The 17,325-nt window shown below is 39.8% G+C and overlaps 1 protein-coding gene across 13 annotated transcripts in view; it reads left to right on the top strand.

The window, feature by feature from the left end:
* LOC113628367 (heat shock 70 kDa protein 14) overlaps window positions 1-17,325 on the top strand; it is a 35,076-nt gene that overhangs the window by 3,512 nt on the left and 14,239 nt on the right. For 3 of the 13 annotated variants that reach the window (XM_027121925.1, XM_027121926.1, XM_027121921.1), the window contains exons 2-11: window positions 468-956; window positions 1,466-1,964; window positions 6,316-6,364; window positions 6,485-6,590; window positions 7,732-7,822; window positions 8,754-8,858; window positions 9,947-10,108; window positions 11,321-11,476; window positions 13,403-13,505; window positions 15,046-15,144. In XM_027121925.1, coding sequence (XP_026977726.1) covers window positions 542-956; window positions 1,466-1,964; window positions 6,316-6,364; window positions 6,485-6,590; window positions 7,732-7,822; window positions 8,754-8,858; window positions 9,947-10,108; window positions 11,321-11,476; window positions 13,403-13,505; window positions 15,046-15,144 — 1,785 coding nt within the window. In that variant the 5' untranslated portion in view covers window positions 468-541. The other 10 variants (XM_027121927.1, XM_027121922.1, XR_003436029.1 and 7 more) reach the window with 9 other exon arrangements.

Consider the following 17,325-nt stretch of genomic DNA (forward strand, 5'->3'; position numbering starts at 1 on the left):
TGGAAGCATTCTGCCCTTTGTGGAGGAGCCAGTCCCCTTGTTACCAAGCCAGTAAGGCCCTTTTTAGCCCTTGATCCAGTACCCATCCTGAGCGAACTCCCAAAGTTGGGCTTTCTCAGTGCTGGCATCCTGCCTCTTTGCAGCCTACTTACAGGTAGCACCGCTTAACTTGCTGCCACAATTATCCTTACCCATCCCTGTAACTTTCATTCCCCTGTGGCCTTCCAGCCAGAAATGCGGTCCTTGGACCTGGCTTCTCAGCAATTAGCCCTGAGAGGGAAGAATCGGCTGGCTCCTGGAGATAGACCTGAGCACACAGAGCCTCCCCACACCTTCAGATCGGCACCTTGCTGCCCAGGAGCCTCCTCCAGCTAGCCTTCCTTCCCAGTCCGCTATGGCCACTTCCAATAGCAGCGCAGGCATCCGGTGGTCCAGACAGGAGACACGCACGCTTCTCTCCATACTAGGTGAGGCAGAGTATATTCAGCGCCTCCAGACCGTGCATCACAATGCAGACGTCTACCAGGCTGTGTCTAAGCGGATGCAGCAGGAAGGCTTCCGCCGCACCGAGCGTCAGTGCCGCTCCAAGTTCAAAGTCCTGAAGGCATTATATTTAAAGGCCTATGTGGCCCACGCCACAAGTATGGGTGATCCACCACACTGTCCCTTTTATGATACGTTGGATCAGCTTCTCCGAAATCAGATAGTGACTGACGCAGACAACGTAATGGAGGATGCTGCTTGGGCCAAGCGCTGTGATCGGAACTTAGCGGCCCCTGACGCCCCAGGAGAAGAAGGAGCCAGCATTCTGGGAGCAAAGAGGACTCAGGCAGCAGATCATCAGCCTGTCTTGAAAACAGTTAAGGAATCAGATGAGGATTGTCACCTGAGGATCAGTGACCAGATGCGAGAAACCAGTGACCTTGAGGACTCCTGGGATGAATCTTCGGGTGCAGGTAACTCCCCAGCGTGTGAAGGATCAAGGTCCCAGAGTCACTTGTTTCTAATCGTTACATGTTTGGATGGTGACCTTGTCAGCATAGTCCCTATTTCTGCCCCCTGCCCTCTTTTTTAAATCTAATGGTAAGATAAAGGGCTTCAGGTTTTTAAGAGGCGTGACCCTAGGTATGTAAGATATTAGAGCTCCTTTAAACCTGGAAGCACTCCTTAGAACCAGACTAGTTTGGGCATTGTTAATAATGGAGACTTAGGAATTTGTGGCTGTAGAGTAGGTTGGATAGCTATGTGGCAGGGGGCTCAGGAAGGCGAGGGGAGAGGTTTTGGATGTGTGATTGCAACAGAACAAAATGTCCAGATAAGGAAGTGAATTCTTCCCCATCCCTTGTGGAAAGAGGCCTTGCTGGGAATACCATAGCTTTGTCACTGTCCCTCAGCTCTGCTGCTGGCTCCAAGCATTCCCGTAGCAGGAATGTAATCTCTGCAACATTGTTGCTTTGTTTTTCAGGGTGCTCTCAAGGGACCCCCAGCTACAGCAGCTCCCACCACCTTTTCAGAGGTGCAGCTGCTCCCTGTCAGAGCAGCCCCGTGACCAGACTGGGGGTGTCCGGTGAGCCCAGCCCCTGCACCAGCTCCAGCCGAAACACTCCCGGGGTGGCCTCGGCACAGCGGCCTCCGGGCTCCTGCTCCAGAGTTCCTTTTGTTTCTGGTGGGGATGGGCCTTTGACCAGTGAGCCCCCTCCCAGGTGGGCAAGGCGAAGAAGGCGGTCTGTGGCCAGGACTATCGCAGCCGAGTTGGCAGAAAACAGGAGATTGGCACGAGAACTTTCAAAGCGGGAGGAGGAAAAATTGGACCGGCTGATTGCCATTGGCGAGGAGGCCAGTGCTCAGCAGGACACAGCCAACGAGCTGCGCAGGGATGCGGTGGTCGCCGTCAGACGCTTGGCCACAGCGGTGGAAGAGGCAACCGGTGCTTTCCAGCTAGGGCTTGAAAAGTTGCTTCAGAGGTTAATTTCAAACACCAAAAGTTAGGAGCTGATCACACAAGGGTGTATTTCCTACTCTGGCAGAGGCCCGGGTCCAACGGCTGCCTTCTGGTAGCCTGCCTCCTTTTCCGTGTCCTCAGGAAAAAAAAAGAGTGGATGGACCATTAACGTGCAGAAGGGTAGTAATACTAGAATATTCAAGGGTAGAATACTTGCATCTCCCAAGCGTCTCCACTAGTTGAAAGACGTTTCAGAAACGTGAGAGGTGGCCTAGTAGACAACGGAAGCAGGCAAGTCCAGAGAACTAGTTAGCCCTGGCTTCACCACTGATGCGGGACAACTTAGTTTACCTCTCAACACCAGTTTCCTCAGCTGTTAAAAGGGGGCAGCCTGCCTACCTCACAGGGTTGTTGTGAGGATCAGATGGCTTAAATAGATGTGAAAGGGTTTAAAAGTTTAAAAGCACTATACACATGTAAGTTATTAAAGCATATGACCTTGGCTGAGGTCAGGCTAGGATGAAGCACAGTAGCTGACAAGATGTAGAATTAGGGCTGTATACCAAGACCTCATTGCCTGAATCTACTAGTTTAACTTGACTGCTTCCTGGAGTTTACAAGCTTCACTTCTTTAAATCTCTCTATAGCTCGTGAGGCTAATATAGACACAACACGTATTGGTACCTTTATCTCATATTTTCACTGCTGTGTCTGTGACATACCGACTAGCACACACTCAATAGTCAAACCATCTTTCCCTCCATTTTACTAGTCCTCAGTCTCTTAACACTATGGATATAATTCACAACTGACAGGGAGCCACAATCGTGCTTTTTGGTTCATGTTGATAATCTTTGATATAATGAGAAGTTGGCTGTCTTATAAAATATTACATGTAAGTAAATTCTTTGCATTCCATATTTTTTAGGTTCCATGATTATGCATAATTATATATCTTGAGCATTGGTTTGCCATTTGGACCTCGTGGAAACAATTCAGATGATATCAGTTTCCCAAATGCTTTTAGCTAATTTTGTTCTTCTCTGTTAGCCTTTTTTCTGTCTAGTATGTTACAGAAGGCAAGCCCTAGAAAACTTTTCTTTTAGGGAACTTTCCAAAGTCACTTTTTCTCACACGTTATAGACAAAATTTCACCTCATTAATGGCATATGATGGAATAGAACAGCTTTGGGAACAGTTGGGTGGTGTGGATAAGGACGGCCTGCAATAGCTAGCTCTCTTTAAGCACCAACCCTCCACAAATCCATCCCCTTTTCCCTCCAAAACACATACACATCCTAGAGGAGATATGATGGTGTTGAGCCATGCTTCCAATTTACTCTAGAAAGGAAGCCATTACTGACCATCGTTAACCTAACTTAAAGCTCTTAGCGGTTATTTAGTACTTTCAGAAAGTACAAAAAGGAGACTTAGAATGTAAAGAGCTTTCCTGTAATCAAGAGGCTGGAAAAAAAGTGCAGGCATGTAGGGAGAGGTTTTATTTTCTATTTTGCCAGATTGGTTGCTTACCTAAATGCTGGAAATAGCAATAGGTGGAGAAATGGTCCAGACCACAGCGGGAACATATGGGGAGCAGGAATAGATGGCAGGTTCCTCTGGGGAATGGGCCATTCTGTAGGAAGCAGCGTGAGGTAGAACACACTGGAATCTAGACAGAACCCCCAAATTCTAATGCTGCCACACTTCGTTACACTGAGCAGATCACTTGCCCTTTTTGTGCCTCGGTTTGTCTCTAAAATGAGAGGTTTGTACTAGGTGACATTTCTTGTACCTTCCAGTTCTAAAAAATTAGATGAATAGCATAACAAAAGGCAAAGTGAAATTCTGATTGCGATATTTTCAGACACAGCAGTGTATTAACGTATGTGAAATCCTGGTAACAATTGTGTTGTAAGGAAGCATTCTATGGCATTAATATTTATGAATGTACTTGTGAACTTCTGTAAGCACCACACCCAGACACAGATTCCGTGCTTTAAAAGAGCGTATGTTTAAGGCACGGAAATGGAGATATATAATTTTTTTTCTCAGTTTTAGGCCCTTATGTGGAGGGGTCCATGTCAGTTACAACTGGATAACACTACTGTAGATAGGTAGACTTTCTGGAAAAACAGGGAAGTACTTGAAAGAGTTAGGCCTGTACTATATTAATCTATTAATGGTAGCAAAGTACATAGGCAGGGATTTATTTGAGATAAGAGAAGTGCTGAAGAGCAGAAGTCAAGGTGAACTTGGGAGGTAGTAGTGTGCAGGTCTAATGGGCAGAGTAAGTTTAGGAATAAAACAAGGGAAAAATCTTTAAAAACAGGCCAAATCTTGTGAAGAGGAGAGAAGTTGTAATAAGGGGAGGCTGTAGAGAAACAGGCCCAGAAATCCTGTCTGAGCTGTAGGCCCAGCCGTGACTCCCTGTCAGTCTGCAGGCAGGCCACTTTACCATTCTGTACCTCAGGCCCCTCCGCTATCCAGTGGGAGGCTATCCCTGCTACCTCGCAGGAGCTGTGTGAGGGCCCAGTGGGCAGATGAATGTAAAGACAGACGTTTCCAGACCGGGTGGGCTCTGTACTGGGAGAGTGGGGGGGAAGAAGCCCGGCAGTACGTGAGCGCTGGTGAGTGCTGGTGAGTGCGGGGCAGGGCCCTTCAGGAGGGAGGGGGAGGGGCAGGATGAAGGCCCTGGTACCCTGCTAGGAGTGATGCTCTGTCTGCCTCCTGAAGCCCTCCACGTAAATGGCGCTGTGTATGCCAGCCTGCCACCACCCTCTGTCTCTGTTCAGTAACTCAATCCTGGTGTGGACAAATAAAGTTGTCATCTGTACCTGGCTGTGGTCAGTCCACTACTTTCTGGCGCTACCGTGATCGTTTGTCGTCACCTCCATTCTCTGCTTTCTGCTCCTCCGCTGGCTAACCTCCAAGGTCTGGCCTCTCTGTGGCCCTCAGAGCTACGTGTGCTTCTGGCCTCACCTGAGCGAGGCCCTCTCTGCATGGCAATTGAGAAAGAATTTTCCGTTTCTCAGAGTTCTATAAATTCAATTAAAATATCCTTTTCTGGCAAGTTATCTTGTCTGAGTGATAGATAGCTATTTGGTGAAATTATCCTGGTTGACTTAAATTCTGTCCTAAAGGAAACAGAACCACTAAGTGTCATGCCAAAATTACAGTATTGGTAGGAAAAAAAAATTACTGTGGGCACACTTAATCTTTTTTTTCTTACCTTTAAAATATTTGTCCAGGAGCTAGTATAAATATTGGGTTTAGAAAAGGGGCAGGGGTGGGGGGAAGGCTAGTGGAAAGAATATTAAACATTGCGTTAAAGATCTGGATTCCAGCCAGTTCTATTAATTAGTCATGTGACTTTGGGCATTTTCCCCTTTACAAGATTAGGGTCCTCAGATGTTCAGTTACCCTTCAGCAATTAGCCAGTGTTAAATTTCACCTGCTCTTACTAAACAGTTAAGACTGGTCTCTGGACAGAATAGCCACTGCCTCTTGCAAGAAGGATTTAGTGAAAGGGTCTACCTCATCTTCGTTTCTAGTTGAAATTAAGCCAAAGATCAGACTCCTGTCCCTGCTCACGGCAAAAGTACCTTAGTCATTTAGCGTCTCACCGCGAGGCAGTCTAAACCCTAGCCTGGTAGAGAAGGCCTGGGATCAAGTACTGACTCTGCCCCTTATAGTGTTGGGAACATCAGGTAAGGTAATACATGTGAAAACATTTTGCAGTCTGCATTAATTCGTATTACTATTCTGAGCAACATAACACCCATTGTTTTAATTTTTCCATTGCCATACAATTGTTTAGTGCCTACTTTGTATAGGATGTTATATATCTATCTACCTGCAGTAGTCTGCACTTTTACATATATAATATTCATACTTTTGCTTAGTCCTTTCAGGTTTCAGGCATTGATTCATATTCAGAAACCAAGCAGCAAAGATGGTGTTAGGTATTCTGGTTTGCCATTAGTTTGTGGTCCTTTTGTCCTTTTTATCTCAGTGGTTGGGTCTTCAGGATCAAAGATACAAGTATATATGACATAAAATCATTGATATTATGAAAGTCATCCCCAAATGTTTAACACCTGTTGATAGTAAGATCCGAACAAGGAAGAGCTATTCACTTTCAAATGTGAAGTTAGCACTTTAATAGAATTACTCAACCTTGTAAATTCTGCAGCCATTCATTCCTACCGTCTAAACCTACCCTAATATTGCAAGATTTCTTTTAATATTAAGCAACTTAATTTTGTTTATATTTTTATATTTGTCAAGTGGTATTGAAGAATATAGTCTTCTTTAAAACTTATATGTCAACAATAGTGATATAAATATTTAACTATGTTTATCTCTATGGACAGCTCTGATGATCCACAGGCTCAGAAATACATCAGGGATAGTAAGTGTTTAGTGAGTATGCTTCTATTATTATTTCCCTGTTACACAAAGTAATTGCCAATTATATTGATTTGAAACTGTATTTTTATTAAAATCATTCCTTATTTAACACACTCATAATTTCCTTCATAGGTCATTGAAAAAAATGGGAAATTACGCTATGAAATAGATACTGGAGAAGAAAAGAAATTTGTCAGCCCAGAAGATGTTGCCAGACTGATATTTAGTAAAATGAAAGGTATTGAGCAAAAGAAAAGATCTTTTTAAAAACTGACCTTTAAAAAAATCTAGAGATGGTTTTTGATCTGGGGCTAATAAGCAGGGTGATTGAGCGAATGAGCAGTGAGGAGACCTAAATTATGCTAGACCTGCCCGGGCCACTAACTGGCTATGTGACCGTGGTTAAATGACTTATTTTCCCTGACCTTGGTTTCCCTAGAAGTAAAGTAAATGGATGGGGCCAAATTAGCATTTTCAAAACTTCTTAAGATGAAGTGACCAGGTGGTCCAGTGGCTAAGACTCTGCGCTCCCAACGCAGGGGACCGAGTACAATCCCTGCTCAGGGAACTAGATCCCACACGCATGCTGCAACTAAGAGTTTGCATGCCGCAACTAAAGATCCCACATGCGGCAACTAAGACCCAGTGCAGCCAAATAAATAAATATTTTTTTAAAAAAGATGAAGTGGCCAATAAGCTTGGCGAATAGTGAATGTCGTATCTCTTTCAAGATTGACAGTGCACTCTCCACGGTAATTTAGGCAGATTAAGTAGGTCTGGTTTTATCTCCACTTCAGGTGAAGGCTTGGAGCTAGCTGAGCAGCCATCTGTGGAGCAACTTGAGGGGTTCTGGAGTAGATTACTGACAAGGCTTACTTCAGCTCTGGAATGTGTAATGGATTTGTGGGATGGAAGGCAGCCTTTCACCATGGTCGTTGGTCTGCACATTAGTGCATTGGAAGCTCATTGTCTAAGAACCCGTCTAATTTGGGAGATGGTTGAAACTTGGAAGCCTAAGAGCAAGGCACTTTGGAAAGTACTTAGTTCCATGTCCACAAACTATACCAAAACCACAAAAAAGTAGTGCACAACTTAAGAGAGCAAGAGAAGATCATTGGGGTGGAGCAGTCAAGTGAACTGGCAAATCCTTATAGTGAGAATGTCTTTGGCTCAAGTTAACAAACCTCAGAGTATCGCTTGACATTTTTGTGTATCATCAGAATTTATTTTTATATAATTTTTTCTTCCCATTTTATTGAGATATCATTGACATACAGCACTGTATAAGGTGTACAGCGTAATGATTTGACTTATGTATATCATGACATGATTACCACAGTACGTTTCGTGAACTTTTAAAATATTTTTTTCACGTACAGAAACAGCACATTCTGTCTTGGGCTCAGATGCAAATGATGTAGTTATTACTGTTCCATTTGATTTTGGAGAAAAACAAAAAAATGCTCTTGGGTAAGTATAATATGGGGTTTCTTTTACTTGCTTAGTTAAAGGAAATAACAGATTTCACAGTATCACTATATAGTGAAAGGTAAAATTGCATTCGAAAATAACTTACACAATAAAGTTGTATTTGTAAATACATGTATATTTACCTATGTAAATCATGTGGTCAAAAGTTATGGTAGTGATCATTAATAGTTCCTTTATTTTATGAAATGTCAAAAGAACATAAAATTAAATGTACTTTCTTAGCTATTTTGATTGGAAATGTTTTTGATTACCAGGTTAAGTTGATGTTTATGAATCACTTTGCCTTAGTGTCATGTAATTAAGGCTTACGTGGGAATTATATAAAAATAAGCAATTTTAGAAAATATTTGCGATTATTTTTTCACCTTAGGTTAACATCTAAACAAAAAGTTATATTTAGTTTTTATAGGTTGTTATGCAAATGTAATTGGCAAGCACCCAGTCTTTTGCTCTGTGGATAGAGTTCCCTATGGGGCTTTGCTGAACACCTGAGTTGCTTCTGGGGCAGAGAATTGCTTTATTTACTTGCACTTGTGGGGTGTTAAAACTGTGACCCTAAATTAAAGAAGTTGGAAAATGCTAAAATGTATTATAAATATGTCCTAATCTCTTTCTAAAGTTTGTAAGCTTGAGCACTTGGAGAGTTTCTCTTCCTTACTCAGTATAAGCACGTTATTTTCTTTGTCAGGGAAATAGACTCTGAACATTATTATTTTAAACAGGAAGTGATCTACGCTTAAAGACTTAGGTCTGTTTCTTATGTTCTGTTATCTTCTAAAGATCATTACCCTTCATGTTCTACTTACAAAGTCTTATATGCTATTGCATAAAATCTTCAGCAGAGCATTTCTAAAAATGTAGACTTCAACATGTTGTGATATTAAATGTATTAAAAGTAACTTGTCCACAGGGAAGCAGCCAGAGCTGCTGGGTTCAATGTTTTGCGGTTAATCCACGAACCTTCTGCAGCTCTTTTGGCTTATGGAATTGGACAAGACTCCCCCACTGGAAAAAGGTAAAAACCATATTTGCAGCTTTACGTTTTTCACTGCAGAAAACATTTTAGATTATAGCAATGATTTCAGTAGAGATTGTTACATAGCACAGTGGTTCCAAGCCTTTATGGATGGAAAGACATCGAAACTCTCACCTGGAGTTTTTCAAATAGGTGAGAAAGATGTCCTAGGAAAGCAGAGAAAGAGTATAACAGGCAGGAGGGAAGGTTGAGCTTTTCCGCCCTTCTCTTATCACCTACACTTTGTCCCCTTAGTGGAGGAAGATTTGAAATTTATAAGCCCAGCCAAGTTCCAGCTGAAGCTCTAGGGCACCGTTAATTTTACTACCAATTCTAATTATTAAACATGCTTAGAAACAGTGAGGTCTTTTATGTACATTTGTCTTGGCAGGAGATGGGGGAAAAGCCAGTACGGGGATTTAAGACTTCATTTGATAATGAAATAGTAAGACATACTCCTAATTTAATTATAAAACTTGTCTTAATAGATCTGACACATCGTGTAATTTTAGGGAAATCAATTCAGATGTGTTAATTTCCCCTAATTGTGTCATTTCATTCGTATCTCACAATTAACCTAATATGTATAAATTACTAGCAGATTTTTTTTTTTAGGTAAACTAAAATATAGAATATAAATTACAATATCAGAAATTTTGGATTTTGATACATAGGAAATTAGCTCCTAGTTTTGCCTATGTTTTACTTTTGTAGAACATGTTACTGCAGTAGTAACAAGGACAATATTAACATAAAATTTCTATGTTTAATTCTCTTAAAATTCACTTTAATTACAAATCTCTTCTTTATTTACTTTGAACAGTTAGTGTTTTGAACTCCAGTTAGTCAGAAGAATACAGTTTTACCAGTACAACTACATGAAAAAGAGCTTTGACTTAAAATCAGAAGATCTGGTTTCTAGGCTTAAGTCATCACTGAGTGATGACCATGGACAACTTAGTTACTCATGTGAGATTTTCAGTTTCCTCATATGTGATTTATAGTGACTTGTTAGTTTAAGAAGTCGAACCTGGCTTTACAATGCTGTGATTCTCTCATAACTTACTCATGTTATCTTTTTTTTTAAGCAACATTTTGGTATTCAAACTTGGAGGAACATCCTTATCTATCAGTGTCATGGAAGTTAACAGTGGAATATATCGTGTTCTTTCAACAAACACTGATAATAACATTGGAGGTACACATTTCACAGAAACCTTAGCACAGTACCTAGCTTCTGAGTTTCAGAGGTGAGTATAAAGGGACTTGATGATATATTTCGATTGAAGTTTCACTTCAGGTTTAATTTTTTCCTAATTTATTTGAAATTGCCCTTCAAAGGAGGACATGTTTTTTCCAGTGCGCTGGATATTTTTGTGTCTAAAGTTCTAAGGTCTGTTCTGGTAAACAGGGGGAAGCAGAGGCCAAGCTGCCCAGTGCAGTGTACTTGGATTTTTCCCTCAGTTCTTCAGTGGTTGCTTTTATGTCTGGATGAAGGAGGGTAAAAGCACTGAGGCCTCACTACCTTCTGAACAGTTTTTACAGGTGTAGAAGATTACGTTATAGTTACATTCCAGTAAGTGAATGTCTTGCAGAGTGTTTATTTTATTACTAATCTACTACCACAAGGAATATTTTAGTTTTGTTGCTGGATATAATTATTCCATTCAAAATTCTAATCCTGTTTGGCACATCATGAGTCAAATATATAAAGGTTATATTTGGGACATTCCTGCTGTAAAAAGAAGCTGAAATAGCATTTTCATCAGTTTGACTAAACTGGGTAAAAAAAAGTCTTGAAAAAGTGATAATTTCTCATTTCTTTAATAAAGACCTATACTGCTTTTTGTTGTAAAGGAGTTCCAACTCAAGGAAGGGCTGTGTTAATTTTACTACGGATTTCAGTTTTTCAACATGTTTAAAAACAGGGCCATCAACATCACCACTTAGCAAGCAGTTTTAACAATTAACTCCCCTTGGAGGTAGCGGAACTAAAATTTTACGTATTTCGTTATGTTTCAAATTTCTCTGAAGAAGCACTTTTAGTTCTTTTTTTTTTTTTTTGCTGGACAGATAATTTTGTGCCTTCAAACAATAATCATGCTGTGGTTGTAAGGGGTGAGGTGTGAGACTTGACCCAGTTGCATGAATCTCCTTTAACCTCCTTTTGTCTCATCTGCAAAAAGATGATGGTTCCTGTACTTCTTCAAAGCACAGTCCATTATTGTGATTACAGAATCCAGCAATTCAAAGTGTTAAGTATATTGATTATTCATTTTTCTTGAGACACTTCTTTAAATGCAGAGAATTTTCTTCGGATATTTTGGAGATACTAAAATCTGGTATTAATATTGATTCATGAGCTTATAGTTATCCTAATAAGGATTATCCAGATTTTAGTTACAATAAATTCTAAATGACCTAGTAATTTTTAAACTTCAAAGATTGTATTTTTAATTTAGATCCTTCAAACATGACGTGAGAGGAAATGCCCGTGCCATGGTGAAACTGATGAACAGTGCTGACACTGCAAAACATTCTTTGTCAACCTTGGGAAGTGCCAATTGTTTCCTTGACTCATTGTATAAAGGTCAAGATTTTGACTGCAATGTGTCCAGGTAAAACTGCAGTTCAAAAAACTTAAACAAAAAACTTTCAAGTGTATTCACATTTAGGTGTAATTTTCTCACTTTGGGTTTTTCGTTTGCTCATTTGAGGTTTATTAGCCCTCTATAAAAGGGGAGTTTTCCTGTCTTTACTTCTGGGGTCCAACTCTTGTCAGACTAAGTAACTGTTCTCAAAGTAATCATGTCAGCTGTGATTGCCCTGTTATTTTACAGCTACAAAGAGCAGTGTGTGAAAAGGGCTTCCTAGATTTTTTTTTTTTTTAACATCTTTATTGGGGTATAATTGTTTTACAATTCCTAGATCTTTGAAAGAAAGATGAGAGAAGACTTGAAGTTTGAGATTTGCGAGTTTCTCTTACTGAATAGCAGTCCCACCTGTATAGTCCCTAGTTCTCTCTGGGGCTTGCACATGTATCAGTGGTTGTTACTATAACTTGATCGTTATCCCTGTGTGGCAGGCTGTATTCTAAGTACTTTCTGTGTATTAACTCTCAAATTCTCCTAACAACCTGATGAGGTAAGTACTGTTATTTTCCTTACTTTACACAGGAGGAAGCTGAAACACAGGTTTCATTTCTTGTCCGAGGTTATCCAGCTAGTAAGTGACAGACCTTGGACTCAAACCCAGCTAGTTTTGACTCCAGAGTTCTGTTACCTATCACAGTACTTTGAGGATTGATCCCTTTCTTGGTTTTATTTGATCTGTCATCCATTGGCAGCATTGTAAATTTTAATAGCTTTTATGACATTTAGTAAACACAGGTTTAATGTGCATAAAATTGTTTTTAATGCTCATATCTTTTACTTAATCCAAAACATTGCTTACAAATGATTGCACCTTCACCCAGGAAGTCCAAGGGAGGCCGTTGTCCTATCATCCTATCATTTTGCATTGCATATTACTCAGAATAATAATAGCTACCGTTAGCACAATTTAAACCTCCCAACAAGATAATGGATGACTTGGAAGCATAGTGAAGTTGTCCAGAATTACAGTATTATATTATTTTTAGGCTTTTACTGAGTCTGTGTGGTTAAATTCTCTCTTCATCTGGCCCTTGTAGTTTAGCTTCCTCATCTCTCTGGGCTTTCTCGAAGACTCCAGGTCAGCACTGCCACCTGTGGCTGTTTAAACTTTTTAATTAATTACAGGTAAATAACATTAAAAATTTGGTTCCTCAGTAGCATTAGCCACAGTTCAAGTGCTCAGTAGTCTCATGTAGCCAGTGGCTCCAGAAAGTTCTCTAGATCTTTTAAGAGAGATTTCAAGCTACAATCTAAAAGAAAGTTGTTAAATTGAATTTAAATCTCTTTTGTGGCAACAGAGTCTTTCTATTAACTTAGTGCTAAGTTTGTCCAAGTACTCAGTATATGTTTGCTTATTAATAAGGAAATAGAAGGAAATAGGATTTATTAAGAAGGAAATAGAATTCGTAATTTTATTTGCTAGCATTTAAGCTTCTCGGTGCAAAAGAACTAAACCTATGTGCAGCATGGGCTCAGACTATAAAGAAAAGTAGTGAGAAACAATTTTAAAAATTTTAACACATAAAAATAGCAAAAATTTCCAAATGGCGGTTTGATTTGGATCAATAGATTTATTGTCAGAAATGCCATACACTGAGTATTTATTTTTAGGTGTTTTGAAAGCTTACAAGCAGGCTATGGGTAAGATAATCTTCCATCTGAATTTAATACTAAACATCTTCATACATTTGTAGATGGATAACCTAGACCTTTTCACCCCATGATATTGCACTGCTGGGTGTTTAACATCCTGTTCTGATCATAAACCTATTCTAAAGAGATTCATCACAGTAGGTTTTGTCATTAACCTTCACAAGAAAAAGATGTCTTGTTTGACTTTTTTCTGTCTTCTCTGTGTGTATGTGTATTTGTGTATGTGTGTGTGTACAGAGCAAGATTTGAACTTCTCTGTTCTCCACTTTTTAATAAATGTATAGAAGCAATCAGAGAACTCTTAGAACAAAGTGGATTTACAGCAGATGATATCAACAAGGTAATACTTTTGTATTTTCTTATTTATGTTGGGAGTAATTTTCAATTTGGAATTTAGGAAGCAGCCCCTTGGTACAGAAAGAATATTTTTATACATTTAAATATTTTCTTAGCTTATATTAGGAAGGACATTGATTAAATTTTGATTAATGGCTCTGATGAACTCATAGTTCTGTATGTTCATTTTCTTAGCAAAAAAGACTAATTCCTTTTCAGTATATTTTTTTATATGTAAGCAAAAACTGACAGATATTAGAACATTTGCCATGTGTCAAGCACTGTTTCTAAGCGTTTTACATGTATTAACTTGCTGATTGCTCACCAACAGCTCCATGAAGTAGGTGTTATTATTTATCCCCATTTTAGAATTGGAGGCACAGAGGTTCAAAGGTATAAGTAACTTCATGGTAATTGTGTGTTTAGTGGTAGAGCTAGGATTTAACTCAGTGTGGTTCCCAAGTCTGCTCTTAACCAGAACACCAAACTGCTTCTCTCTGCTTGCTGAGAAATATTGCGTATTTGCTTGCATAAGAAAAGATTTTGAGACTTTCAAAAATATTCCAACTGTTCACTGTTCTCTTTTCTCCCAAGATTATTTCTACTAATTTAAAATACATATACATTTTTTCATTTTTGTTAATAAAGGAATTTTCATATAAGAAAACTCAGAAAATAGGTAGTGTTTTATTTTATAATAAACTAGTCTAATTTGTATGCACAATTTTGAATTCTATGTTCCTTAAATAATAATATAATCAATTTCTTTGCCCATATTACTGTGTAGTCTTCATCAACACAATTTTAAATAGGCTCAATATCCTAGAAAAGGAAGAGCACCGTAGATTATTTCATTGTTCTGTTTGGACTCCTAGGTCGGATCTTCCCCTCCCCAGAACAGTGATACCCATCTTTTCCCATATTTAAGGTTACTCCTTGGGATAGATTCCCATAGTAAAATCATTGGGTCAAAGAGTATAAATAGCTTAAACCTATTTTTACCTTCAGTTACCTTCCAAGAGAGTTGAATTAACTTATACTTTCATCAGCAATATATGAGAACAGACATTTTACTGTAACCTTGCTGACACTGAGTTTTATCATTTAAAGATAAATTTTCCATTAGGTAGTTGAAAAAAAGATATTTTTTACTTTATATTTTATTGGGTACTATAGGATTCTTTAAAAATATTTATTATTAATATTATTAAATAATGTTTAATCTTGTGTTTCCTTATGTGTAAATATTTCATATTCTTTGCCTGTTTGATCAATTAAATCTTAGTATTTTTTAAAATGTATTTGTGTAAATGCTTTATATAATCAGAAAATTAACTGCTGTTTACTATAGTCTTCTTTTGAGGCATGCAGTTTACTGTTTAACTTTGGTCCTGTTATGGAGGAGGGTATTTGATACACTGAGGTTTCATTTATTTATCTATTTAAATCTGTTGGTCTGTTACTCTGATTTCTTCAGCTGCTTCTAAGTTTATAAATTCCATCTTTGTTCAGGTGTATTTAATACTATTTTCTTTTTGCTATAGTTTGAAAGTTTTTATATTTTCACTATTTTGCTGTATGCTGTAAGATGGAAATGGCATTTTTTTGTCTTTTGGTGGAGGTTTTCCCTTCAGTCTAGTTCAGTAAGTATTTTTTTTGAACACTTATAACATGCCATGCGTTGTGCTAGGTGATTGGGGGTGTGTGTGTGGGGGGGTGAAGGTGGCTTACAAAGATTAAGGCACATGGAAGAGTGGTACAAGGCAGGGGTGGAAGGGAATGAGCTTGGAGACAGACCCACCTGAACTGGAAGGCTCACACTGCTGATTGTTCCAGAACAGACAAATCACTTAATTTCATGAGCCTTACTTGTCTCTTCTTATTAAGGAGGGTGATACTACTTAACTTATAAGTATAACTTTCTCTATAAGGTTGTTATGAGGATTAAATGAAATATCATGTATGGCACAGGGTGTGCTGTGTTGTAGATGATCAGTTAATGTGAGTTCTCTTCCTTCATTAACTGGTCAATCAGCCCTCACATTAGATACCACAAATGGTACGATCCTCAATGGCTTGACTGGAGGTCAAGTTCGTTCTTAGGATTAAGAATATTGTTAAAGATTCACTCTCCAGATACTTCTAAAATACAAGCTTTTGAGAACTTAAAAATACGGAGTTGTCTCTGTAGTTTGTTGACCTTGCAGCAGTAACAAACAACCCCCAAGTCTCACTGGTTTTCTACTGTAGACAATTTTTTCTTGCTAGTGTTTCATGTGGGCAGCTGAAGGTGAAGGTGGCCGTAGGTCTACTGCGATGGCTCTTTTCCGTGCTTCTCCTTCTACGATCCAGGCTAAAGGAGCAGCTCTCTGGGACGTGCGGTTCTCACTGTGGAGGGGAAAGAGGAAGAGAGCTGGCGGAACGTGCAGGGCTTTTAAAGCTGCTGCTTAGATACGTTGTACTTCAGTGTAGTCACATTCATTTGGCCAAAGCTAGACATGGCCAGGCCTGAGTGTGGGCAGGGAAATCTCCACCTGCACGGAGGGGTTGCAAATTCCGGGCAGTGGCAATGGGCGGGTAAGTATAATCCTCTTATGGGGATGGAGGGAGGGCTTTACAGTCATTCACACATTTAATCCTCACAAAGGCATCAGGAGATAGGCACCGCTATCTCCATTGCCAGAGGAGGAAACTAAAAAGGTTCCAAAGAGGTTAAGTGCTTTGCTTAAAGTAACGCTGGCACGCACGTGCAGGCGCTGGGATTGGAGCTCACAGTCGGCCCCCGCACGCCCATCGCCTTTCCCACTCTAGTATCGGGCAGTCTAGTCTTAGGAGTATTTGGTTTTTCCCGAAGGAATACTCTCATTGAGTGCTTGAGAAGGACACGGCTGATCTCTGAGGACAGGGAGCGTCAGGGTTCCTACTCTTCTTTACGGTAGACTTCCTTTATCTCCGTGTGTTCAGCACCGTGCTCCCCTCTCTCCCCTGCTGCCCCCAAGCTGGGCCGAAGCCCCGTGTCTGAGGGGGCAGGAGGCGCTGATGGGTCAGGGCCAAGGTCTGGGGGTCTGCTGGCCCCGTGCGCGTGCTGGCGGGGCTGGTGTCCACCCGGTGTCCCGCTTTCACCCCTCGGCTTGGCCCTCGCTTCCTGTGGCCTTTGGTGCTTCGCAGTCCCAAGCCGCTCTGGGTTCTGTGACGCAAACCATCTTGCTTCCCCTTTGTTTATCTCTAGGCCACGTCAGCTTTAAGACAGTTACTTCTTTCCCTTTCAGCTTCCAAAATTTGCTGAAATCTCAAGCTCAAGTTCTCTCCTGCATTTATTCTGCCATTTATATCTTCTTAAATTCCCTTATTGTCTACAAGTGGACTTGTAGAAGGGTACGTAGATATACCGATGCAGTTAATTCTCGCCTTTTTTACCAAGCATCCAGACTCTTCAGCTGCAATTTTAATACCTGCATAGTATTTTGTTGCATTGATGTATCATAATTTACACAGCCAATTATTTGTGTTGAGTGTGTACGTTATTTTGGTTTTATAAATAGCAGTCTTTGTGGCTTTGTTAACATCCTTAATTTCCTTGGAATAAGATTTGTGAGTAGAATCCCCAATTTTAAGGCTTTTAGTATTTATCAGATTGCTCACCAAAAGCAATTTACTTTCTGAGTAGGTGTAAACACTCATTATTAATGTTGCAATTTTTTAAAATTCTTTTTATTCATATTGGTTTTTTTCAGGGCGCTTTAGAATTATTTTTTCAACTTCTTAGATAAAAATCCCATTGTGATTTTGTTGCAGTTGTATTAAGCCAATAAAATTTTGGGGAG

Source organism: Aethalodelphis obliquidens, unplaced genomic scaffold, assembly GCF_003676395.1.
Source record: "Aethalodelphis obliquidens isolate GAN/ISIS:26980383/991018 unplaced genomic scaffold, ASM367639v1 scaffold23, whole genome shotgun sequence".
Taxonomy (NCBI): Eukaryota; Metazoa; Chordata; class Mammalia; order Artiodactyla; family Delphinidae; genus Aethalodelphis; species Aethalodelphis obliquidens.